This window comes from Amblyomma americanum, chromosome 3 (assembly GCF_052857255.1).
Source record: "Amblyomma americanum isolate KBUSLIRL-KWMA chromosome 3, ASM5285725v1, whole genome shotgun sequence".
NCBI lineage: Eukaryota > Metazoa > Arthropoda > Arachnida > Ixodida > Ixodidae > Amblyomma > Amblyomma americanum.
Window position 1 is genome coordinate 133,788,861 of NC_135499.1, and position 27,270 is coordinate 133,816,130.

Here is a 27,270-nt window from a genome sequence, read left to right on the forward strand (position 1 = left end):
GGTTTTAGGAAGCATGGCCTATCATTTAGAGCAACGTGTGCCTTCGCCTCTGCACTGAGGGCTTCCTTCAGTCGGTCCGCGACAGTCAGCAGTTTGAACTCCTCTAGCCAAGTTGCCTGACAGCTGTCTGAATAGTTGTCCAGGAAGTTCTGAAGGCGTACCGCAAACTGCTCCCACGTCTCCTTTGGGCCTTTGCTCGCGGATGAGTAAAGACCGTTCTTTTCGGCGGCAATGAGCCTCAAGCCGTCTAACACTTTGGCTTTCAGGAGTGCGCACTCGCTCCTCTCCTCGGCGGACAACCGCGTGAGTAGCCTGCGTGCCCTCTCGCTGAGGTGTGGCAAAACTAGTCCAGCCCACCACTGGGTTGGAGCTTCGTATGACTCCAACGTGGCCTCTACGTCCTCGAACCACCCCGGCACCAGGGGTTCTTGAAGCGGCATCGGCATGAGGACACCTTTCATAAGGTTAGCGAATTTCAACCTTCGGTCCTCGTCCATTCTACCGCTCGCTCCGGCCAAGCCCACTCGCTGTTGCACCTTGCTAAGATTCAGCCTTGTATTCTCCAAAGCCAACCACTCTTTTTCCACCGCTAGTTCAGCAACTCGTAATTGCACTTGAAACTCTGTCATTTGTTGCACAGGTGCGCTAACTGTCGGAGGGCGCGTCGGACCTTCATTTGTCTGACACGCGGCTGCCAACGCTCCATTTCCTGCCCCGTTCTTCATCTCTTTCTGTTTAACACTGTCACACCTCAGAACCCAAGGCTGTGACATAAGCACAAGTCTGACAGAAGCAGAAAGGTACTCGCCTGGCTGCCGAAGTTCCGCTTTGCGAGGCTGCCGGTGACCCAGCATGGAAGACTGACCCGGAAGTTGGTCGCTGCACCACACGGTCCCGGTTTGGGACTCGTCTCTTCGATCCGCGTCGTCGTCGGGCTCCTCCTGATCAGCAGCGCCCCCCTTGACTCTGGTCGCCTGGTTCCTTCAGCTGCCCGCTGACTTGAGCCTTCAGCGTCACGTCGACCTTGACCAGCTGTCACTCTTGAAGTCTTCTCCTCTGGACTTTCCACGCTATAGCTTGTCCGCCGCCTTGTTCTTCCGCCCTCCTTCAGTTGCCTCGAGTAGGAAGACGTCGCAATCCTGTCTTCTGCGCCAGTTGTGATATTTCCCTTCCCTTTCTTTGATGTTAGCCCATCAAAGTGAAGCAGTGCGCTCTAATTTCGAGATGAAGCAGGTCTACTTAGGAGCGGAGCTGCTGACTGTAGAAAACTTTCTCGTGCCGAGCGTTGGTCGTCGAGACAGAGATGTTCAGAAGTTTTCGGACATTTTTCTCGTTTATTCCTTGAGGATGTTCGCTTTAGTTTGCCAAGGTAGAGATAAAATCATTTCGTGTTTAAAATATACTAGCAAATAAGACACACAGCCATTAAAACGCTAAACATAGAGCAAAATGGCATAAAGCCTCTAGCAACAGTCGGGGGACCGATAAAATTCTTGGTAAGATTCACGTCTGCAGACGGCAAGGCCATGAATCTATCAAAGCCGTATGCTAAACTGCACAGCTCGAACCACTTTATCCCCAGGCCATTAAAATTTCTTCTTAGCAGAAGAGAAACTCTCGGGCATCATCTGCTCAATCTTTCAAGCTCGTGAGTAATAGAAGCAGCATTCTGGCATAGCTTCCTTGCGTTTCCCCAGTTTTCATTATTGAGGCAGTTGGTATCAGGGTGCAGAATTTTTGTAACAATATTCTTTTTTTTTTTCAGAAGAGAGACGGCCGCGCTTCCCCTTTCGCGGAGCACCCAGTGGAACTATAAGGGCACACGTAGAATATAGTTCGAGCTGCGTGAAAAGCTCCTCCGGTAAATATTCTTTGTCACTGTTGTAGAACATCACAATAACGTGCCTTCTTGCTTGTTTTTCAGTGTATGAGAGAACTATCAGCGCTGTCTACGCGCGCCTCAATCAATTATAATGAGCTTGCAATTAAAGTCAAGAAAACAAATTTTACGTTCAAATAAACTCAAGCAGGATATTATACTTCGAATTTGCAGTAAAAAATGAGTTTTTTTCCAGTAAGACGTGAGCAACACAGTAACCTGTCTAAAATATTTAAAGAAGAAACTGCCATTCCACCTGCTTCACATGTCTGAGGCCAACGCTCCAAAATACCGGAAATTTCTCATTGCGCACATACACTCCGGAAGGCAATCAAGCAATCAACGCGTTTATTTCTGCATTCACCGAGAACAAAACCAGGTGGCGGAAGTGCCTTAAGGCTCCAAGCCCGATTTTGCTTTGAACTGTGCCGCACTCCTGCAACCTCCGCGCCTTGAACTAGGTACGCATTTTTTCCCCTTCTAGCATAATCTGCAATCAACTTCTGGTATATACACTAACATTTATGCCCAGTAAAATTATTATTTCTCCGAACGATACATATATTATATGAGCGGGGACACACGGAGAGCCAGAACTGCCTAATGCGCAGTCTCAAGTAACATGCAGAAAATAAGCGCTTACCACTGAAATTACTTCATCTGAAATATAACTGATTACAGTGGTCGGTTACAGCCGCAGAAAGTAACTGAACAATTACACAAAAGTGATTGATTGCTACCGCTTTACTTTCCTTCCAATATTTATAGTGATGACACTAGTTTTCTCAGACCGAATGACGCTTGCTTCATATTTTGTTAAACGTCGTTAATTTTCAACACCACTTCTTTTTCAACTTTGTCGCTAATTTTCGCAGATTTCGTCGTGAATATATGAGCAGCTACACTGGACACACTCTGATAGCATGCGCTAGAGGGAAGGGCGGTATAATACCGTATGAACACCTTGCGCTCCAGCTCGTAATTGCGTAATGTTTTCATGCTAGTGTCAATGTCACCTATGAAGTGCCGCACTTTGTTGTCACTCCATGTTTTATGTGGAAGCCTCCGTGTTGGTTGCTGTGGGAGGTAAGTCGTGGCGCTATCTGACAGGACAGGAAAGTCCCTACAGAGCGGCCACGTGATACTTTTCAGGACGAGAACTGCTGTAAAGGATGGCGGTGACCTGGCTTTGTTCTGAACATGATCGCGCACGATACCTCTCCGCAGCCGGTCTGTTGTCCCTCTTTCACGAAGAAAACATCCCCATCAGGTTGAGGTTCTCCGTTTTTTGCAAAAAAGTAACTGATTACCAGTAATAAATTACATAAAAAGCAACGAAATTACCCGGGACATCACCACGGGAAAAAATAACTGAATAATTTCAAAAATATAACATAATATATTTGATAACCATTCATTACATGTGAAGCGTTGTGTACAACTCTGCTAATGCGGCTTGAAAACTTTTTTGAGGCCGCTGAGACCACGACTGCAGCAAGTACCCGTCGGTAGCGCTGCCCCTCATGCTATATAGAAAGAACCACTAAAATTGCTTACTGGCAAAGTTCACTGGCAGCGCTACAGAATATGCGATCTGCTCGTTGCTCATTTATTCAAAAATTAGGCGCACACATACACGCCGTAGCACAGTTCTCGGAAGTAATTATCTGCTCCAGGATGTCTGTTTTTTGTATTAACGCCCGCACTGCTCCAGCACTCTGCACAAGGCTGACAGTATACTAGACTAACTCTACGCGCTCATGAGTATGTGTGTGTGTGCGCGCGCGTGCGTGCTGTGTTGTGGGGTTTTTAGTAGGGGATATAAATATATTCTCCCCGTTTAATCGCGGTTGACGCAGTTCAAAGCCACCCGGACCCCACCCCGTGATCGCGTACGCTATCGAGCGCACGCCAACCACGGCGGGCCTTGCTCTGACGGAACCAAGGAACAACACACTGGCTGACAGAAACAGGCATTTATTTCTACAGCAAGAGTAACGCCAGCAAGCAAGAAAATACGCTGAGAAATCGAGGACGTCCAACTCACCAGCAAGGTTACGAGCGATTTTTTGCCCGCGCTAGGGCAAGGGATCCTCCGCGGCCGGACGGGACGAGATGCTGGAGCAAGTCTCCCTGCCGCTTCCTCGCTCCGCTGGCGAAGAGCGGAGCCACGTGCTACACGTCCGCTCGCGCCGACGATACAAGCCGAAGAGCCTCCTGCTCTCTCCCGCGCGCGAGCCTCAAGCCTCTCCTTGCGCATAAATTATCAAGGGGCTTTACTCGCGCAGCGACGCTGGCGCCCTCTCTTGTTAGTTAAGGTAACTAACCATGGAATGTGCCCCTCCTCGAGGCTAGGCTGCGCGGTGCATCGCGGGAAAGCAAGCCACGAGGGGAAACTGCGGGGCTGATTCCCCACAGTATGTGTGTGTGTGTGTGTGTGGGGGGGGGGTCTGATTCCCCACATTGTGTGTGTGTGTGTGTGGGGGGGGGGGCACACGGTCTCAATAAATGTACAGTGTTAAGCTGTGAGCAAGCTCCCACTCATTCGGCCACATGAGCATAACATACCATAACCATATAACAAGCTTATGGACTGGCTGCTTTTGCATGTTTGCACTGTTGTTTTTGAGGCTCGCAAGGTTTTGTTGCTTTTGAGGCTGAAGAGGCATTCTGGCATTTCCAGGCACATAACTTAAGACTGAAGAGGACGCAGTGGCATAAAAGATAGACACCCGGCTAGAACACACAACGGCTGAGGCTACGGCGATGAAAGTTGGCGTTTCAGCAACTATCATCCAGCCGACACTGACTGTATTTTGGATTTAGGGCTTCGTTGAACTACTGGACAGGCCTCTACTGTGGATTCGTTACAGTAGGCTTGGGCAGATACGGCGGTAGTGCCATACGCCTAGGTGCAACAATTGTCGTCGCTATGGTCACACATCGGGCAGCTGTGTCATGACGTACGCCGATAGGTTGCATCAGCGCCGCTGGCCAATGGACAACGATGCGGTGTCTGATCATACCACTGATGTTTCGGAGGTTGTAGGCGCCTCTGTCGAGGTCAAGTTGTGGACTCAAGTTCCACTTGATGAAAGGCCGAGGTCTCTGACGCTGCACAGCTACGGCAGACCATTCAGGAATCCAACCACCATGATCTCAACTTCTCGATCCCAAGCCTTCGGAAGATAATCCCGCAGAGCATGGCACACTCTATTTCGCGCACGCTGATCAGGAACCTTTGGTCACGGAAAAATCGCGGCAGCTATAGAATCCTATATAGAAATGTCAGCGTATGCACTTCCAGGATGTTTACTTCGTGCGTTGCTGATTTTAAGTGGGGTGTTCCTTCTGGAGGGAGCCTCAGGCGTGCTTGGAGGGCTGTTTGCGGCAGGTGGTGCTGCGAACGACGTGGCATTCCAGACACCACTGGCGGAAGCCTTAGCCGTTTGGGAGACCGTCACGTGGGAAGCGTCCCTCTGAAGCGTCCAGCAGATGAGGAGCCGAGGGTCAATGAAAACCTGAGGAAGTGATCCGATGTTGAAATATTGCGTTCAAAAAAAAAGAGCAAAGCAATTGCCCTAAAGGCTGCCATTGCACAGGTGGTCCCCGGCCCTTCGGATAGTGTCAAGTAAGGTAAGCACTGCAGTATGGCGGGAATCACGCAGCCGAAGGTTGCCAGCCTACCAGCTCAAGCGCTTCTTTAAGAGATGAAGCATCAGTGTAGTACCTATCCAGAAAACGAGGCTGTCCTCTGATGAAGAGACAAAGGCTGCTCCTGACCTAGTTTTCCCTGATTTATGGTATCATCGTCAGCAGAAGTGTCTGGACAGTGTATGCTATTTCTGAGCGAAACACTGGATATTTACGGACAACCGTACTGCATCACGTAGGAGAGGCGTCTCATATTCTCCAATCACGTAATTTCGGGTGAGCAGTGGCCATTTATTCGTACGTACTCCTCTGTTAAGAAGCAAGATAAGTTTTTTTTAGTGTCATTGGTTAACCTTTTGCATGTGAATTACAAAAGCCTACTGCTGGCAGAGCTGGGTGATTTCAGCTGTGTTTGCAATGATATGGGCGGATCAGTATTTCGTGGGCGCTATGACTCTAGTTATACTGTTCTTACTGATTAAGTTTGTGACTACAATGTTGTTGACATTCGGCAACAAAAATATTGATGATATATATTTCACGAATTTCAAGTCTTCCTTGTCACGCGCTCGCTTGGTGGGATCGACGTTTTTGCTGGCCTTTTATCGAATGTGCATAGCGTTTGTGCGCGGCCCAAATTCTTTAGCGATCAGTGTGTGGTGTCTACTCAGATAGGCAGGGACACCTGGCGTATTCTCCAACCCTTGTGGGAGCTGTGAAAACTGAAGAGTTGCCGACTCTCAGATGGAATTTTTAGAGCGCTGTAACTGCTTGCTTGAAAGATACGTGGGCTCAATAACATCTCTCTGTCTTTTATAGCAGGATCTGTTTAAAAAATAGGTTAGGAGCTTGGATAAGAAGCGTTCTTGCGAAGCACTTTCATATTCGTGAGCTGGGCGCACCTTAAATGAGCTATCATGTGATAGGGTCAGATTAAGTCTCCAGCGCATGGACTCCTTGATGAAAATCTACCTAACCGGGTGTTCACATAGAGGCAATACTTAGTGTGACATTTCTCGCATTCTTGGTGTTTTGTTGTTATTTTACCGTTATGTATGGCTGTTCGGTAGGAGTGGAAACTACATTGTTGGGCCGGATTACTTTAGCTGCTTCCACGACGTTTTCCTTGAAGCAGCGTGCTGTAAATTGGGAGATATTACATCAGACGAGGTAAACTCAGCCATTTCCGCTCTTTAATGTCAGAAATTATCTGGCCCGGATGATTTAAGTGTCAAATTCTAGAAAAAAATTTTTTTTTGTCAAGCGCCTGCATTCTAAGGCGTTTTTAGCTGCTTACGATGAGGGCTTTTTCCTCCCTCCTTCTATATCGGACACACCATGCTAATTCCGAAAAGCGCAGATACGACCCGGTTGAGGGCTGTCGAAAGGTACCGTCCAGTAAAGTAACGTAATATGGATTACAAGATATTTTCGAAGGTCCTTTCTTTCCACCTGCAGCCTGTGGAAAGGGACTTCATAGGTTCTAATCAAGCCTGTGGTATTCGACGCCGCATTGTCTCAAATCATATCCACTTCAGAGTTCTGTATTGGAGACAGCAAGAGATGCCGCGCAAGTTGCTCCTGTTCACATTTACCTTGTGAGCACCTTTGATAAAGTGCTTCATGATTATTTGTTTTCAGTCCTAGAGCTTCCAAACATTATTGGCGTATTACCTGAAGCCATAGGACTGAACTTCAAAGAGTCTATTGCAGGGCTGATTATGTTCCGAGAACTTGCCAAAGCTGTTGCACTTAAATCAGCTCTTGCACGGGGCTACCCGTTATCACCTTCATTTTCTTTATATCTCGAGCCGCTATGTCTCAGTACCACCTAAACTCTAGTCTTCATGGCTTCTCAGTAGCTGAATGAAACTTTAAGGTTTTTTCTAATTATTATGGCGTCGCTCTCTTCTGTTCCGACAAGAAGAGTTCGCTAGAAGCTTGACATTTAACTGTATAGTTAGGTCTCTGTGGTACAAAGACAAGACATTTTAGCGGAATAAGCTGGAGCACAGGAGCTCTGCGGTACACTGTGGTTCCCTTAAGTGAGGTTCGTAACAGTGGTTCCTACTGTAATTCCAAACTCTTGCCTGTGAAGCGACGAACGCAGGTTGGAATGCATCAGGACCTCTCGGTGTTTGCACTGGCACAAGTGTTTGCAAGGTGTTTGCAAGGGCACGAGAACTACTTCTTGCATGCGAAGCTTATCTACGCATTACAAGTGCTGCATTTTGCGAGAAAGAAGATACAAGTGCCGCATAGGATTTATGCGACCCTTCTGTCGCGCACTTAATGGCAACTTTTGCGTTGAGAGAGTTCGTTCCTCACTTCAAGGTTTGTTGAAGCTGGCCTTGCGTGTTTCTTTGTACACGAGGTCGTTTAACGGTTGTTGTTGCTTTTTTTCTAACGGCAGACTACCTCTTCTCTGCACAAATGGACGTTGTTGTGACAACGACGGAAATTGTCAACAAGTTCTGCCTTCTTGGATGTCACTTAGAATTACGAGGCACCCGTGGAATATTACAAGAAACCGTTATGATAAAATTCCGGTGGAGGTGGGATCGATCCCATGTCTCATACCCCAATGGTTAGCCGGAGCTCCAGTCCTATACCAGTCGAGACGCCCGCTCACCGTGCTAGCCGCCGGATTCGAGGCTTGCCACCCGAGCCTGCACCATCCGGTATGTCCACGCAACAACTCGACGCCACCCCAATGCCTGCCTGCCGCGACCCCCCCTCCCCCATAGCCTGGGGCGACCCTCCCCTACTTAACGCTTTAGAACCCCCGCATCCTGAAGTCCTTCAACGGCGACATCTTTGAAGACGTGGAAGACTGGTTGCAGCGCTACGAGCAAGTTACCGCGTTCAACCAGTGGGATGATGCCGCCTACCTCAGGAACGTCTACTTCAGTCTAGACGACGGCGCTCGGACATGGTTCGAAAACCGCGAAAACCAGTTGTCTTCGTGGAGTGAGTTCCGTCGTCTTCTAGAAACCTACGGAAGCTCGGATCGTCGCGAGCGGGCAGACCTTTGAATGATGGGCATGGTCTAGCTTTCAGACGAGTAGCAAAATCTTAGTTTTAAAGTATGTCTTGCGCTCGCGCCAAGTAGTTAAAGCTGCCATAGAATACAAATCGGGTGCATTTTTGACAATGAATAGCAGACAAGTACAAGCGTTCCGCGGAGGGACCTGAGGATATATTGATTTTCATGGTGTAATGCATCGAAATGCGAAAACACTCTGTTCATAAACAAGTTCCTGTTGGAAAAAAAAATCCGCTTATCTAGAATTTCATGGTGTGATTCTTAAAACAAATTGCTGACACATTCCATTTTGTAACTTGTTCGGTTTTCCTTAGAATACTTGCATGGCCTCTCCTGGAAGCATGTGCGAAGTGTTTTGAACGCTTCATTACTTCTGTGTCCTATACCGGCCGCCACACATAGACTTTCTTGTCACCAGTGTATTAAAGCATGTTCAGCGAATATATATGTCGTCCGAAAAAATAAGTTTTATTAAACTCCGCTCGTGAGCATTGCTTCGCGCCAAAGAAACGTTCTTACCCAAGTAAGTGAACTCAGACCCTTGTGAGCAACCCAAGACTGTAGATAATTGTTTTTGTTTGCGTTCTGATGATGTGTACATTTGGGACATTCTTAAGCGGAGCCTTAAGAAGGATATTAATATCACGCCGTGCAGTTCAAGATTTCTGCTGCCTCTAACAGAAAACTCTAGGATTTCACGTGACCTTATTTTGCTCATGAAACATTTAGCCTACGGAAAAGCGGTATGATCGACCGATACGCCAATCCGACACCACCTCATCCACAATAGCTAGGTAGGTGCACACCCACCCGCTGATATTCTCGACCCACTTCCGCCTCCCTTCACCTCCTGATAAACTCTCTAGCTTCGTGACTTACTCGACTTAATGTAAAAGCATTCATTATAGTCAAAGCATATAAATAATGGTCGAGGTTAAATCCAATTGCTTTTGCTGCAGAGTTGTCGTTTTGAACATTTTAAAAGGAGCCAGAATTCGAGATAAAAGTAGCCAAACTTTCCATGCCATTTAACCTTAGCGCCAGATTTGTAGCCAAGTAGAACAGAAGCGATATTATGAATACAGTTGATAATAAAGAACAATAAATATTAGCATTTTGAATCAATGCAACAAACAGAATAAAGGTCGTAGAAATTTGGTCAATTTTCTTGGTATGTTGCAAATTAATAAACGAATTATTAAATGTTCCGCACGCCTGTTGATAGCGTTATTGTGACAGTAATTCTGCCCTTAGTAGACCACAACGCCGTAGGGCATGGAATCCGTTTTGCCTCGAAGTCTTAGACCAACTTTAATTCGCGCAATCACCATTAGGCAGTGCAGCTTCATTTTTGCTGTGCATCCGTTTTTGCCATGTTCACCCAGGAAAACACGCGTTTAGCATCAGTATTAGAAACTGGAAGTGACAAAACTTTCGATTTGCCTTGTGCCAGAGGTGGAAAAGGGAATTCCTAGCAAGTGTCCTTGTGCGATCCCACCAGATGCCATAAAATAAGACATGCGGTGTGATGCGGTTGACGTACGCTAATTGTTTGCAGTCGCCGTATTTCTCACTCGAGCTCGATGGAGGAATATCCAAAAAATGCAGTGGCAGCTTTAGTATGACTTGATGGCTCTTCGCGCTTTCTATGTCATCAGGATTATTGGCATGCAGCCTCCGAAGTGCAGGCGAAGTATTTAGAAGCCGTTGTAGGAGCAACATTGCGATTCGCTTCGATAACTGGAAGTCGCGCTCTCTCACGATCCCTTGGTGCAGCGAAATCTTCACTCAGATGTCACCTTCTCTACAGCCGTGCCTCGCGCGCATGCAGTCTCCCTGGCAACCCTAGCCGCAACATCGCTACCGGTGAGGTGGGGCGGTTAAGAACATATCCCAGTAAATGCGCCAAAATAGAAGTTTAAAACAGCCAGAAAGTAGCCAGGCAGTCAAATAAAATTTTCATCGTCCCACGGAGTCGTCAAGTCGCCAATTCGGAGCAGAGGAGCCACCGACGGCGACCCTGTTTTACAGGATTGACGCAACAGATGTCTGAACGTGCCGTATTTTTTTCTAATGAATGCCGTATTAACGAGAAACTTGGAAATTTTTGGAGTTCGGGTCTATGTCTGGCTTCAGCTACGCCGCACTTTCCGCATGTCGTTCGCCTGAATTTTCCTACGGTTAGAGTTAAAAGCCTTTCTTGCCTTGAATATAAATTGCTGAGGCAGTGCTAGGTGACCGGTGTAGTATGCGCGTTTCATAAACGACAGGTGCTTAATACGTGTATAAATCTTGGCTACAGCCTATACTGATCTGTGCCGGTGACCCAAATTTATTGGAGGTCCCGGCAGCCGTGGCTGGTGAGCCGGCGGAGCGGGCTGTCGACGTTGCTGGCCAGGCTGGTTGCCGAAAATGTGTTCTTTTCTGCGCGAGCGAGGTCGAGCTCCCAGCTTCAGCTTCATCCGCGCCGCTGGCGATTCTATGAAGCGCCGCTACAGGTGATCCCCCCCCCCCTATCGCGATGCGCGATAAAGCAAAAAATAAAAACGGTATGTACAAGTTTCTACAGGTCGGTCAAGTTCAGGACACAGCTAGGTTCGTGGAGGCCACTGGGCGGAGGAAGCAAATTCAGGCGGTCGAGCCTGGCTGCTTCGCAAAGGGCGAGGGGAGCCAATGGATGAGATTAATGACGGAATCAACAGGCGGGAACCAGTCATCCACGAATTTGCTGCGAGCTGGGCGTGCTCCAGTCGTAAGGGCGACTGGTGGGGCCCGCAGTTGGGTGGAAGCGGGCCGGGAAATGTCATTGCAGAAAATGCACCCGCGGAGGGATTTACGGGTGATGTGTGCTGTGCGCTGGCCCAGTGGGTGCAGACGAAGGCATCGCATGCGGAAGCCGCCGCAATAGAAGAGAAGTGGATGCCTCAGCCACTGGCGACGGTGAAACGACGGCGCACGACACAAGGCTGGAGAGCTGCTGCGTGGGAGTCGGGCTGCCGTGTAGGGAAGTGGTCGAAGAGGTCGACGAGGTGCACCGGCTGTCAGCAAAGACGAGCTCACTGTGGCATTGGGGCAGGTGGCTGGGGACGCAAGTCCGGGGCGTAGTTGTCGGAATTTGAAGGACACGGTAGTGCCGAGCCCATATGGGGTGTTGTATGGAGCACGCTATAATGCGTCGCGAGCATGACACCTCCTTCGATGGCTTTCTTGTCTGTCGCGGAGGCACAGTCACTTGTGAAGGGGTGCCAGTGGGGTAAGGATCCCTACCAAGCGGTTCGGGTGGCGCGTGATGCGCGACAAAGCTCTGGTGTGGCTTGCATGCGCGCCCCGCCACAAGGACAGATGGGTTGATGTGGTTGGGCTTGAGGTAACAGGCGAACATGCGACTAGAAGCAAGTCAGGGCCTGAGTCGAGAGAGCGTTCTTCTGGTGATGCTTCAAGCGCAGACGCCACAGTTGGCAAGCAGGGCTGGGCAGGAGGCGCACTGGGACGGGAGCTCGCAGGTGGATGACCGTCCGTAGGGGCCGGTAATGCAAACTTGGGATAGACAGGGGTGGGCAGCGGCTCCGGTGTAGTAGCTAGCACAGGGAAAACCGAAGCAGCTATGAGGGGCGATTCGGCCAGTGGTCGCGAGTTGAATGCCTGCGCAGCTTCTGAGCCCGGAACAGCAGCGCAGAGAGTGGGCGGGAGCTCCAACCCGAAATACGCCGTCAGGGCCTTCTTCAAGTCGTTGTAAATGTCTGGGCCAGGAGCCGGCCACCGCAGCTATGCCAGGAGACTGGGGGGCAGTTCGCGGCTGGCGTGCTTATAGCGCAGCAGCTGGCCGGACACTTGGTTGACGTGAAAGTGCGAGTCCAACAGCGCCAGCCACAAAACAAGGCCCCTGGCATAAAACGCAGACAGGCCGGGCAGCCGATGAAGGAAGGAGAGCTGATACGGCTGGAGGAGCTCCCCGTTTGCGATGGTAGGCTCGTACATGACCTCAAAAAGAAGCTGCCGAAAACAGGGCGTGAACAACGGGCGTGCAGCGGCAAGGCCAAGTGGAGGAGGAGGAGGAGGAGGAGGAGGAGGAGGAGGAGGAGGAGAACTTTAATGGAACAGGAGACGTCGGTCAAGTGGAGGGACAAGATGGGTAGGAGCGCAGAGCCGGTGGTGGCGGTGTTGCATGCGTCGAAGCTGTCGTCCGAAGTCACCAGATGTGGAAGGTGATCCACATTTATTGTAGGTCCCGATAGCCGCGGCTGGTGAGCCGGCGGAGCGGGCTGTCGACGTTGTTGGCCAGGCCGGTTGCCGAAAGCGTGCCGATGGCGATACCAGCGCCGACACAGATCATCTCCACTCTGGTCAGCATTATTCTTTTGTTTAGAGGTAGACCGACCACATTTTTTTAACAACGCTATAGAGGACGCATCCAAGGCTAAATTGTTCTTCTACACGACAGTTCTTTGTCTTGGGATCACTTTTTAGATCGACAGTGAAGCCCTGCCTAACTCGTTCTGCACCTTTCCAAGCCTTCGCGTGGGGAGTGACGTACTGTCTCACAATCTCGTTTGCGTTAGGGAACGTTCACACTTGTTCAAAAATCCGGCGAGCGAAGCGGGTTCAGTCACATTTGACGCCGACCAAGGCGGAAAGCGGCGCGGTGAGGCCGATCAGACTGGGACCGATTTCCGGCGCCGGAAAAATTCCGCGGCGACAAACATGGCGGCGCCCTTCGATACGAGACCCCTCGCCTCGGAATGAATTCGTCGTTGTTGCTGCCTTTCTCACCGCGTTCACTGGCCGTATATGGGACACCGGTCCTTCGCTTGTCTCGCCTCACCTATAAGTAAACGTATAACGGCGCGTTCACACTTGGGCATTCGGCGGCGAGAGCAAGCGAAATCCGCGGCTGCCGAAAAGCTGCCTCGTTCACACTTCCCGGCCACCGCGTGTCCGCTCATCGTCTGTGTGTCGTCTGCTCTCGGCAAACACACATATGGCAAGAGGTTAATCGATGGGGACTACGTACCATAACCGCAGGCACGCTTACGTACTCTCAATGCAGCTATTTTCAGATTAGCCTAGCGGCGCCATCTGGTGGTTAGGAGGAGAACCATTGTTGTAAACAAACCGAGGCCCCTCTTGAGCCTAAAAGGGGAAGAATCGTCACCCGAAATAAAAATAAAGCACTCACATTTTTTTTTATGGGCGATATGAGACGAAGCGAACGAACACTGGCTCATTTATGGCCATTGAACGCGCTGAAAAAGGCAGTAACAGCGACGAATTCAGAACGAAGCGAGGCGTCCTGCATCGAAAAGCACCGCCATGTTTGTCGCGGCGGGAATCCAAATTCGTACTCGCATTTTTTTTTTTACCCGACGCGGTGGCTCAGTGGTTAGAGCACTCGACTACTGAACCGGAGTTCCCGGGTTCGAACCCGACCGCGGCGGCTGCGTTTTTATGGAGGCAAAACGCTAAGGCGCCCGTGTGCTGTGCAATGTCAGTGCACGTTAGAGATCCCCAGGGGGTCAAAATTATTCCGGAGCACTCCACTACGGCACCTCTTCCTTTCTTCTTTCACTCCCTCCTTTATCCCTTCCCTTACGGCGCGGTTCAGGTGTCCAACGATATATGCGACAGATACTGCGCCATTTCCCTTCTCCAAAAATCAATTACTCGCATTTTTATTGGCTGACGAGATTCGGCGGATTTTTTTCCGGCGGCAGAATTCGGTCCTGGACCGATCGGGCTTTCCGCTGAGTATTTCGGCGGAATCACTGCCGCGGCAGCGGATTCCGCTCGCTTTCGCCGCCGAATGTCCAAGTGTGAACACGCCTTAAGTGATAATTTCCTTTATTTTTTTATTTAGAGTGACGATTCTGCCGCTACTAGGCTTAAGAGGAGCGTCGGTTGTTGAGAGTACTGGTTCCCGTCCTGACAAGCAGAAGCCACCACTAGGCTGAGTTTTTGTTGCGAGTGTGTTTGGGTACGCTGAACTAAAAATGGGAATGTGCCTGCGTTTAACGTACTACGTAAGCGTGCATACGGTTATGGTACACAGACAGCTTCGATTTATGCCCTTTTCTAACCATATCTATGTACGCCGCGAGCTGTAACGGGGTGGCAAAATCCGGCGAGCGAAGCAGATTCGCTCGCCGGATACCTCCTTTATACCTCCTTGATATAAGTCGAAGAAAAGAAGAACATCGCGCTTCCTCCAGCCGTTTAATAGACGGCGCAGTAGACCTTGAGACGCCCAGAGCCATTTCCAATTGCAATGCACACATAGAAAGAGCCGCCCAAAAATCCTCTCTCCAGCGTTGTGAAACCCCCGGTCAACGCAAGCATGAAAAACATTTCATTCAGATCCCGCAGCCTGCACCAGCTGCTCGCAATCCTTTCTCTTCAAAAACTTAGCACACACATGAGTGCAGAAAATATGATGAAAAAACGCCCTATCTTAGGTTCCAAAATGTCATAGGTGACAGGGAAACGTCAGCATGAGCCATTGGTTCCCGTTTTGGGCTGATACTCGCAAGTGTGTGGACAGTATCTGGGCGCCAAGCTACGGATATATGCTTACAGTGCTGTGCTCATATGTTACGCCTTCCTCGTGTTGACGTCGGCACTTCAGACAGTTGATGTGACAAGTGACAGAGCAGACAGCAGTGCAATATCGTGACCTGTCACCGAGCTGCAGCACACACTGCTTAATCTATGCAAAGAAAAAAAGCGAAACAATAAATGCACGTTCAATAAACCACAAAGCGAGAACAGCGAGACATTCGCATATCTTGCAGGAATCGAGACAGTTTTTTTGTTTGCACGAGCCTGACAGTCACTGACGCGTGGAGACGCTTTTGATCAAATTCTACTACGTCGTGTATTCACTTTTTTCTCTATGACAGGCGTACACTGAAGCACACAGAGACGATGAAGTTGAAGGTTACTGGAGTGCCAAGTGTTCGCAGTTGCATAACGTACACAATCGACTTAGGACTGCGCTGTAGGGTCATTCCCCACAACTTGAGAGCCAATAATTTAAGGGAGGGGATGGAGGGTGGGAATCCGCGAAGATTAACTGCATTTCATATGTGTATAAATATCCTTCCCAGGGGAGCAGCCAGATGCTAACAAATTTGGCGTCGACTCATGCATTTTACTTGCGAAACGGGCCGATCATGGCGAAACCTGTATTTCGTTTGTTGGCCTATTCTAAATTATGAAAGATCAGTTTTGTGGCCACAGCGTCCCCTTTGTCCTTTGAACTCTGCACATTAACTACATAAGCCAGCCTCTATCTTTCCAGACTTAGCATTAAGCTCTTTGGTATTTATGAAGTAGTCCTATGGGAGTACAGTTAAAAAGTTGAATAGACAAATTCCATTTTCATGTAAGGACCCCACCTCGACAGAGCCACGAGGAAAAAGTGAGGCCCTTACTCCAACGCACACGGTATTTGTTTACCTCCAACTGCCCCAAGTGATGCGTGGCATGTCGCATGTCGCGTCACATGTGTGACACGTTAGACCAGGGCAAATTAAAAATAACTGGATCGCATTTTAGGGTTCATACAAACATGTCATTTATACAAGGCCACAACACCTGGGGATTTTTAATGGGCGCATACCATGTGCCTCCCCCTCGCCTCCTCATCTCAACTCCGCCTGCCCCACCGCCTCTTCTCCTTCCTTCTAGTTGACTCTTAGTTAAAGCAGAGAAAGCTCTATAGGCTGTAAGTAAAGCGGTCGCTCGGCTTTCAGCATGCACATCACGTAGCTACATTCATGCAATCTGTCTGTCCCGCCAAGCGTCCCGTCGCCTTCGCTTTTGGCGTAACACTGCGGCTCGTCGGAACGAAGGAATGCCAATAAAGCCTGTTCGTCAGCCCGTTTTCCCAGACTGCGCAAAGCGGTCACGTCGCGTCACTCGCGTACGGCTGAACGCAAGAGATCGGCGCGCTTCTATCCTGGTCGGGTGCTTTTTTTTCCCCCGCCGTTTCCCCTCAATTCGTGCTGCGCGATATTCCTTGCGCTGCGACCGCTTCTGCCGCAACGCAGATTCCCTGGAGTAAAACAAGCAAAGTGTCGATTTTTACCAGGCGGCGTTCTCCTAGAATCTAAGAGGGGGAAGAGAATGTCGCTCCTTGCAGAACGTTGGCCAATTCTTTAGTTTCAGTTCTTCTTTTTGCCTCATAATAAAACGTCCACAGTAAAACACCTCTCAGGATTCGAAAAACATACCAGCAGTCAAGCATCTCCTAGTATTCAACACTGTTGTCTAATTCCCGGGACATTTATCTGAACTATAAAGTTCAAAGAGATAAATTAACCATCGTTTTGCTGCACGTATTGTTGTGGACCTTCTTCAGGTCTAATTTAAAGGAAAGCTGAAAATCAACGCAGGTACTTTTCTTTCACGGTAATATTCGATTGCTTGGTTTGCAGTGGCTCTGCTGACGTTTGTTACGCAACTAAAGACGTATTTATTTATTTTTAAACTTGCAGTTGAAAATAGGATTTTCTTTAACTGCTGCTACATTAAGATTCGTTGCATCGATGATGATCTCGAAAGAATTGGGGACTATGTGAACGCAGACAGGAGGTGAACGGAGGTTTAGTCTAGCCCCATATATCCGCGACCAAGCGAAAAATAGGACGCCTGACATAATCGCTGTTTGGTCGTGAAAACATTCTTTGACAATGATACGTAAAGTTCATTTTTCTGTCGTTTAAAATTGCTAAAAAGCTCCATTTTCAGTCAAAGTAACCTATTTTTTCAATAAAAGCAGTTAATCAGTACATATAATGCAACCTGAGTGCTCCTTTCAACAAAGAACCTCGGACGTTACGTTACCTCTCCTACCGCAGTGATCTTTTTTTGACGCGCCGCAAACAGTGAATCGATTAAATTGAATGCCAGAAAGAAAAGTAAAAATCAACGATTTAAGCTTACAATCGCATGACACATGCGCAAGCCACTAACAACTGGCGCTATACAGTTGTGGAACCTCACCGAATGCGTCAAATATGTTTATTTGTTCTTGTAAATTTTTTTAACATCTCGCCTTTTTTTTCTAGGCTCAATTTTGTCACTACATTAATGCTGCAAGTGGCAGCAAGCGTACGTATGAACATCCTGTCCAAAAGCTCTCGTGTCCGCAGTGGCCGACGTCTCCGTTATCATATGATCTGGCGCACTTGTTGGCACAGCTCAAAACACCGACAACGCCGGATCTCACAATTCAGAGTTGCACCTGCACTGGTGACCCTCCGCCTCTAATTGTTTTTCTCTTTGGCTCTTCACGGAGGGGGTAAAAATAGCAGATGAAACTCACGATAAAGGGACAAATAAAAAATCTAGTCTGAAGCAAACAAACTATACCGAGTCAGTCTAACGTTAATAGTCGATTTCAGAGAGCACGCGGCATCCTTCCTCTATGTTTTGCTCGCTTTTACGCAGTTCGTTTGTGGACAGTGCTGGCTACGAACAAGAATCCGGTGCTCTACGTGTCCTATCGCAGTTGTAACGGGCAGAAATTGTAGCCAAGTCTCCCGACTCCGGCGTAGACATCCGCCCCTGGCGTAAGTGCTGGAAAGCGCGGCGATTCTTTTATTTGCTCATTGTCCGTGTTCTTGTTTCAATATTGATACGTGCCACTGCAGAAGTAGAAGCGTCTGCATTCGTATAAAAAGAAGATTGTTCTCTCTCGCTCGCGCGCTCGGACCACTTAAGGACCGCCGCAGTTTTACGTGTCTTCTCCGGAGGTTCCCCTTCGAATTGCTCGTAACATTTGGTAGAGCAGTGCTGGGTACGCTTCTCGACTACCGCACTCCGCATAGCATCACTACGCGACCCGTCTGCCAGCGGCCCTACCGTGTTTCTCCGATTGAGCGAGAAGCCATTCAGAATCAGGTTGCCAAAATGCTTGCGGACGATGTCATTCAGCCGTCCACCAGCCCACGGGCATCGCCAGTGGTTCTTGTAAAAAAAAAGACAATACTCTGCGTTTCTGTGTTGAATATATAAAATTTATTAACGTGACTAAAAAGGACGTTCACCCACTGCCCAGGATAGACGACGCGCTGGACCGATTGCGGGACGCCCGATACTTCTCGTCATTAGATCTTAAAAGCGGGTGCTGTCAAAAAAAGGTGCTCCCATTTGGTCTGTGCTCAGCACCGGCCACGTTCCAACGCATGATGGGCACCATTCGCTCCGGCTTGAAGTCGCAGACCTGCCTGGTGTACCTGGACGATGTCGTTATATTTTCGACAACGTTTGACCAACACTTGGAGCGGTTGCGCATTGTGGTACAAACACTAAAATCCGCGCAACTCACCATCAAAGCCGAGAAATGCCATTTTGGCTTTGAGGAACTTCGCGTTCTTGGTCACGTTGTCAGCGCACAAGGTGTTCCCCCGGTCCCTGACAAGACCGCTGCCGTCTCAGGTTTTCCACGCCCAACTGACAAGAAGGCCGTTCGCCGCTTTTTGGGTCTGTGCTCGTATTATCGGCGCTTTGTTGAAAATTTCTCGCGAATCACCGAACCGTTAAACTCACTGACTCGCGACCACATGCCCTTCGTGTGGGGAAGCGACCAAGGGGCTGCATTTGTCGAGCTTAGAAGCCGTCTAACCCGTAATCCGATACTCGCTCATTTCGATGAACACGCTACCACGGACATCCGCACTGATGCCAGCAACGTTGGCCTTGGTGCGGTACTGATCCAGTGTGCAAGAAGGTGCCGAACGGGTCATCAGATATGCCAGCTGAACACTTACGCGCTCCGAGACCAATTATTCTACGACAGAGTAAGAGTACCTTGCAGTGATATGGGCATAAGCAAGCTCCGACCGTACCTCTACGGGCAACCCTTCCGTGTGGTAAGCGACCACCACTCCTTATGCTGGCTGGCGAGTCTCAAGGACACCTCAGGACGCTTGGCTAGGTGGAGCTTACGCTTGCAAGAATACGACTTAACAGTCGTCTATATCTCGGGCCGTAAGCATCAGGATGCGGACTGTTTGTCGCGTGCGCCTATCACAACCGGTCCCGAAGAACGTCCGCCGATGATTTTCCTTTCCTGGGCGCTGCTAGAACCATCCAAATGGCGCAGCTTCAGCGGGCGGACTCGGGAGTTCGCGCCCCTCATCGATTACCTCGAAGGCGTCGACGCTCGCATCCCGCGTGTTTTTCGTCGTGGGCTCCACACCTGCACTTTACAATCTGGTGTTCTCTACATGCGTAACTTTGCCAGCAACAAAGAAGCGTTCCTGCTTGTCGTACCATCGCCGTTGCGACCAGAGATTTTAAGTGTCTGTCATGATGCACCCTCCGCCGGCCATCTCGGAGTAAGTAGTACACTCGCGCGGATTAAACAAAAGTATTATTGGTCCAGGTTACTCCCATCGGTGCGGGCCTACGTAAAAACATGCCGTGACTGCCAACGTCAGAAGTCTTCTCCGTTGAAACCAGCCGGATTTCTTCACCCCGTCGATCCACCGAAGACCCCTTTTCACCAAGTGGGCATGGACCTCCTTGGCCCTCTTCCAAGGTCTTCGTCTGGAAAGCGTTGGATCGTCGTTTCCACCGACTACCTGACACGGTACGCTAAGACCACGTCCCTTGTCAAAGACACTGCTGCTGAAGTGGCGCAGTTCTTCGTCCACAACATTGTCCTTTGTCATGGAGCCCCCGCCGTTGTTGTTACAGGCCGGAGAACTGCTTTCACTGCCCGCTTAACACAGTCCGTGATGACTCTGACGCACACCAGCCATCGACGTGCTACGGCCTATCACCCACAGAAAAACGGGTTGGTAGAGCGACTCCACCGCACACTAGCCGACATGCTTTCTATGTATGTTGACGTCGAGCATCGAACTTGGGACACCATTCTGCCGCACGTAACGTTTGCGTACAACACCGCCCTGCAGGAGACAACCCGACTGACCCACTTTCAGCTTGCCTTCGGTCGGCAAGTGACCACTCCGTTGGATGCTATGTTGCCCGTTGACCCCTACTGCGACTCTGACGCTGACCTCGACGCAGACACCTTCGTTCAGCGTGCTGAGGAAGCGCGGAAATTGGCACGCCTGCGAATTAACCGTCAACAAGAGACTGACGCCGCTAGGTACAACCTCGGATGCCGCTTCGTCAGTTACGCGCCTGGCGACTTGTGTGGGTTTGGACACCTGTTCGTCGCCGCGGTCTTTCTGAAAAGTTGCTGCTCAGATTCTTCGGCTCTTACGAAGTAGTGTGCCGCATCAGTGATGTGACTTATGCAGTTGCTCCCGCCCAAACCGCTTGCTCATCGCGCCGGTCGCACCGTACGGCAGTCGTGCACATTGTTCGCATGAAGCCTTACCACGACAGACTACCTGAGTGAACAGCGGTTCACTGCAGCTGTGTTTTCGCTGACATTTCCCTCCTCGTCGCATCGTGGCGATGTGGCAGAAGAGAGGGCAGTGATACGTGCTACTGTAGAAGAAGTATAAGCGCCTGGATTCGTATAAAAATAAGATAGTTCTCTCTCGCTCGCGCGCTCGGACCACTTAGGGACCGCCGCAGTTTTGCGTGTCTTCTCCGGAGGTTCTCCTTCGAATTGCTCGTAACAATATTAAGATCAGTATTATTCTCCGATTATATTCTCCCTATTACAGCAATAGTCTTGTTCATGCTGCTTCTGGATAATGTAATGCTTGCTGCTCTCCTGCTCTTGAGACAGGCCAAGCCTCAGAAAGATTTGCTCAAGACAGGGCAACCTCATTAACGTTTCCTGGTTGCTCTGAAATTTTGGCTTTGCTCTGTTTGTATGTGATGATATGGCGAGTAACAACGCTTTCTCTTCTATTCTTTGCACCAGCCGATTGTTCTGCTCTTTTATACTCATCACTCTCTAGAATCCGTGAATTTCTGGCCAGAATTACCTTTTCATATTTATTGTTTTTGTTTTGACATTACACAAAAAGGTACCAAATAATAACGATAAGACCAGAACTGCAGCGTGGAGAGGGCATTCTAAGGCGAGAAAGAGAAGGCTCAAGACTTTTCGCTGCTTTATGTTGCAATTTTTTTCCTGCGCCTGTCGCTTCTAGCACTGCTGTAGCAGCGCGGAGGCATACTGATTTCGCTCAGTTTTATCTTTTTTTCTCTTTTACAGATGTATCTACGAGGCGAATCAGTTCTATTTTGAGTTTAGCACAGCGAAAGTGTCTAATATGGAAGTTGGGGCACCGTAGCTTATATTCTACGCCATCATCGGCTGCCAGTTGACTTCTTCGGTTCGTGTTTTATGCGACAACTGCGCTCTTCAATGCACCGATTTCGGCCCCAGTTGACACCAGTTTAAAATTCTGAAAACGATTTACCATGTTCATGTCATATATACATAAACAGCCACAAATCGCAATTGTAGGACAGTGACCGCCATAGTCCAAGTGCAAGAGCTCTGCACATTAGATTTGATATCTGTAAGCTCCTTCCCAAGGAGTGTGAGCAGTCTTATTTTTTATTTTACTGAAAAATTTATAGCTTTTTAAGTTATAAAGCTCGCATTGATCGCTGAAATATGGAGTAACAATGAAAAACTTCCAGGACGGTTACCACTGTGCAATGCGTGATTCAGCGACAGTTCTTAAGGTATTTATATTTCAGTGTAAGTTGAGCTAGAGAATACGAGAGCGGTTTCATATCTGTATATTTCAACAGCACTCTCTTAAGTTTTCCACGCATGCTTTCTTTTCGACTAGCTCTCCTCTCCAGCCCGCCGCTCTAGGCACGTGGCCCCACGGGTGACCGGCCCCTCGGGTGGCACGTTTCGGAGCACATATTGCGATGGACCGTGTTGGATCCCTCCTTCTTCTTCCTAAGTAACTACCCATCGAGTGGTTCCCGCTGCAACTACCGATCCGTTGCGTGTTCTTACACTTCGCCACACCCTCCTCTTTCGACTGCAACCACCTTGCGCACGGTTCCTGTTGTAACCCCTCTCTGCTTAAGCCTTCCAACGCTGTCACCATACCCTTCTCCTTCTATATTAACTACTCTCCTCCTGGTTCTTAAAGAAGCCACACACCAGTTGTGCCTTCTTACTCTCTCACTATATCCTCCTTTTATGGTAACAATCCTCCGTTTGGGGATTCCTGCGGTCTCGCGATACCCTCCTCTTTCCACGGTAGCCACCCTCCGGATGGTCCCTGACGTAACCTCCCACCAGCTACCAATTCCTACACTCACGTCATAGAATCCTCCCTAGACTATAGTCCCTCTTCGAGTTGTTCCCATGGCAAAGCTCCCAGCGGTTACACCGGCGACTACATCGCGAAACTAAGGTACAGAGGCGCTTAATAGCTGTTGCTGTAAAATTATTATGGCATTAGGGCAGATTCATTCCATAATTTCTTCTCTCTTCCTCCATATAAAACTGATAATTTGAAGGTGTTCTCTTCACTGAATTTCTTTCTCGCAGCCCCGGTGCCTTTCCTGTCTGCTGCGATGGACACCCCTTGCTTAAGCCCTCACCTGTACACGAAGAACAACGGGCTGCAGAGAGGCCACAGCAGCGCCGTACTTGACTTCTGCCAACCATCGTTCTTCGCTGAGCCTAAGGCCACCATGCAGTTCCTGGATGTTGGATGCGGTACCGGCAACTTCACGCGTGACTGCCTCCTTCCCCGATGCTTCCCATGCCGAAGGATTGTCGCCACCGACTGTTCCCAGGAGATGATACATTATGCCAAGCAACACTTCCCTCACGAGAAGGTGGAACACCATGTACTTGACATAGGCAGTGACGTCAGCGATTTTATCCACGACTTCGGCCAGTTCGATCGGGTTTACTCCTTTTACTGTCTTCAGTGGCTGAAGGATCAAGGTGCTGCACTGAAAAACATATCCAGGCTCCTCACTACAGACGGGGAATGCCTTTTGGTGATTCCAGCAACGCAGCAACCGGCAGCAGTTTGGAGTCTTCTTGCTAGCATGGACCGGTGGGCAAAGTATTCAGAGGTAATCAGGTGATCCTTATTTTTCACGTTGAGACAATTCAACGGCTGTTTTGCTGCGTTCGCCTCAGTACGCTCGCTCATTGGCTGCCTAGGAAACGTGCGACATCGCGTTAAGACTGCATACGGATGAATTCTGTGTGATAGGGCTGAAGTGTCGATGACATACAAAAGTTTTTATTCAAGAACGGTGCCATCAGAGCCGCACATCACCCTCAGACGGCTTTTGCAGGGTTAACGAACGTGCGGTGATTTCCGCAGAGCACCCCATAACCTTCGTTGTTTTACATAATTAAAAAAGACGCATCTCCATGCCACGTATCCTGCTGTTCTTTATGCTAACCGAGTTGCACAGCTAAACTACGGGTATGCGGAAAAAAGGGCTAACTAACGGTAAATGGTATTGTTATGCACCAAACTTATCAGCTTTTAGCACTGTTTACTTAAAAGTGGTGATAAACTCATTACTTTGATATGAATGAAATGAGGCTCATTGTTCGAGCTAATATAGGTTATACCCCACGTCGGCGACCAATAGGCCTGTTCGTGGATGTTGTCCTTTTTCTTGAGATAAACACATGTGCATTCAGAGGCCAGTATGACGAAGTCTTATGCGTAGTATCTACAGCATTTGCGGAGCCGAGCTATGCTCAAAAGGGAGTCAATAATCGACCGTACGAGCTTTATTGTAAAAAAAAAAATGTTGATGGGACACTTAAGCTCCGCCTTAAGGGTATGATGCGATATCGCTAATGAGGTTTTTTTTCTTTATTGCATGAATATACACATCCATAAAATATCGTAGTTGCCATGCCCCTGAAGTCCTGAAGCAGCAGGACAATGCGGATGATGTATTGAGTCTGATGGACCAACTTGTTGTAATGAAAGTCCATTAGACGCTAATGAGGTAACGCCCATACATGCGGAACTGCTTATTCTCGACATTACATTCATTGATCGCTGGCAGCCCTCATACCACTTCTGGCGCAGTGGTGAAGCGAGTAACTGAGCGATGCGCAACTACCCTCCGATAACAGGTGCTGCCACCGGTGGAGCTTGTGAGACCCAGGTTGCCCTTCCCGAGGTCACCTCTCGCGACCAATCATTAATTTAACTGCCACCTGCCACGGTGCTCAGTTTGCTCACAATTTGGTGGGCATGCTGCGATGATGCCCAAAGGTCATGTGACCGTGGTGGCCAACGTAGCCTGCCGGGGAGGACTGCCCCTCCAACTACGAGGCTTAAAACGGTCGCCAACGCCGACATCGAAGAATTTTTTCCGTACATGAGGGCACTAACGCTTTTGCGTTAAAAATGACAGAGATTATGAGGACATTTATAATCTCGCGTTTGTAATCTTTGCTGTTCATTGATAAGGGCGCTCAAATTGCCCTTGCCATAATCGCATCACAGAGTGGGCTTGATACCGGAGATGAAACGACATTACAGCGGAACAGTGGTCTGTTTTGGTATTGACTGACTTTGACCGTCGTTTGCAGACCTTACTCGGGTTCATTCCGGACAACCATTACATGACGGACAAGAGAGAGCAGATCCGCTGCATGTCGTCGCTGCTCAACGAAGCCGGACTCACGCCCAATGTTTTCACGCTTCCTAGGTTGGCGGCATTCGATGGCTTAACCGAAGACGAGCTAGTCGGTAAGCGCTGCGCATGCTATAAGACAGTGCCAGTCAACATTGCAACGCGACAAGCCTAACTGCACGAAAATATTTGCCTCACAACGGGGAACGCGCCATGTTTCTTTACTGAATATTGGAGTAGCATTTAAGATACCAACAAAAAGCCTACAGCAAAAAATAAATGAGGAAACGAAAGAAGTTGCAACAGAACACAACAGGGTGCTACTTGAGTCGCAGCAACTGGATGCCCCGTAAAACTAGGCTTTTGAGGATTTTTTTTAAAAACAAGTGATGACTATAGTACACGAAATAAGCGTCTACGCGAAGATTATGCAACCATGTGGGCACGAAGTTAGAGGGCAATTGTCACCGTCGTCCTCTTAATTAACTAAAGCTAATCACTATCTACTGAGCCACTGTAGTTATATACTTATATTTCAAACATGGATGCGGTCGCATTCACTCACTACTTCAGTAGGCAGAATTCAGATAGCATGCATGTTTTCAGAGATATTTGCCTGCAAGTTTTCAACTCAATGGGCGTGATTATGAGCGGAAGGCTGGGAACGATAGAAGTCAAACTCCTCCTTAACGTGCCGCAGCTGTTTCATATGGCATTCCTTCGATTTCGATAGCCGAAACTGAACCTGTCACTGTACGTCGCTAGCAGACCAAGCGCCATACTTCACGTTAATTAATAAGACACAGGGCACAATTTGATGTTCGATCTCGAGTCACCACTAGCCGGGATGACACCATGCAGAATGTGGCCGCACCGCCGTTTGCTCACTCTGGGTGTTCTCACGCTATACTGGGCGCTCGATAGGCCAACCACATATTTACCACATGTCCAATGCTGTGCCACGGAGGCCAGATAGTTACTCGAGGCGGTTACAGCCTTGTTATGGGGATAGTCGCTTTGACAAAGGTGACTGTTTTTAAGGAAAACAGCGCGAAAGACGGAAACAAAAGAATGGGGAAACACAGAACGAGCGCTGTCCTCTTTCTCTTCTTCTTTCGTCCATATCTCTGGCGCTGTTGCCCTTAAAATGTATCACCAACTCACCTGTTTAGCTAAGGTGGCCCTCCTGTTGCCTGTACCAATTGGCCTGCCCCGTTTCTTCTATGCCATTAATGTCGATAAAGTAAACTGCACACTGTCCAGCTAGTATCCTACTCCTCTACATTTAAATATTCACAGAAATAGAGAATCTGACGGAGGGAGAGAAAAAAAAAGGACTTTCTCCTGCCCAAGAACAAGTGGGAGAGTCAGCTGAACAGTGCATTCCTTTTCTTCCCACGTCTCTCCGGGATCATATGGCCACAGATCGCATGCTCTCGTAAGCGTCTCCTCCCCAGACGATGTAGCCCTGAAACGCGATTCCGCACGAGTGCTGTTTCTGATATGCGCATCCGGAACATTCTTACTCACAGAACTACCTAAATTTATCTGTGACGTTGCTACATACCCTTTGTGAAACAAATTAAGTGGAACATTTTTGGAAATTTTTTATTTCGGTACCAGTTCCAAGCCGGAACGCGTTTGTAACCAGACTAGCAGTACCTGGATCACGTTATCACGGTAGGAGGTGAAAGAAATAGCTAAAGTCACATTGCAAAATTAGTGCCGTTATGTTCTGTTCAAGAAATATTACCTTGCTACAAAGGGAAGAACCTGACGATGGAAACGGTCAAATTTGAAAGCTTTTTCACGTACGCAATATTCAAAGCCCATATTGATAACCAAAAATTTGGTGAATTAAAACAACCTGCTCAGTGTAACTGGCCCGTCGTGGAGGATTTTGACAGCTCTTGCCATCTGATGACCAGTATTGGTAGTCAAAAAAATATTCATTCGATGGCAAGCGTAACATTGCGTTATAAATCAATTTGCAGGAGCGCACATGAGCCTTCTTCCAATCAACCACCTGGTTCCGGAGAGTGAGAGAGCTGAGCTTCTGGCTGACGTTACGGCGCTGGTCCGACGGATTCACGGCCCTGAAACTGACCCGTCCATTTTCAGAATTTACATCATAATAGCATCTAAGCGGAAGACTTAG

General features: G+C 48.8%; 1 protein-coding gene across 1 annotated transcript; it reads left to right on the forward strand.

Annotated features, from left to right (window-relative positions):
- Positions 1-231: 231 nt before the first annotated feature.
- Positions 232-27,270, forward strand: LOC144124137 (juvenile hormone acid O-methyltransferase-like). The gene is made up of 5 exons (XM_077656797.1): positions 232-303; positions 8,314-8,503; positions 23,035-23,573; positions 25,069-25,228; positions 27,107-27,270. Exons 1-5 carry the CDS (start codon positions 232-234, stop codon positions 27,268-27,270), a joined length of 1,125 nt encoding a protein of 374 aa, XP_077512923.1.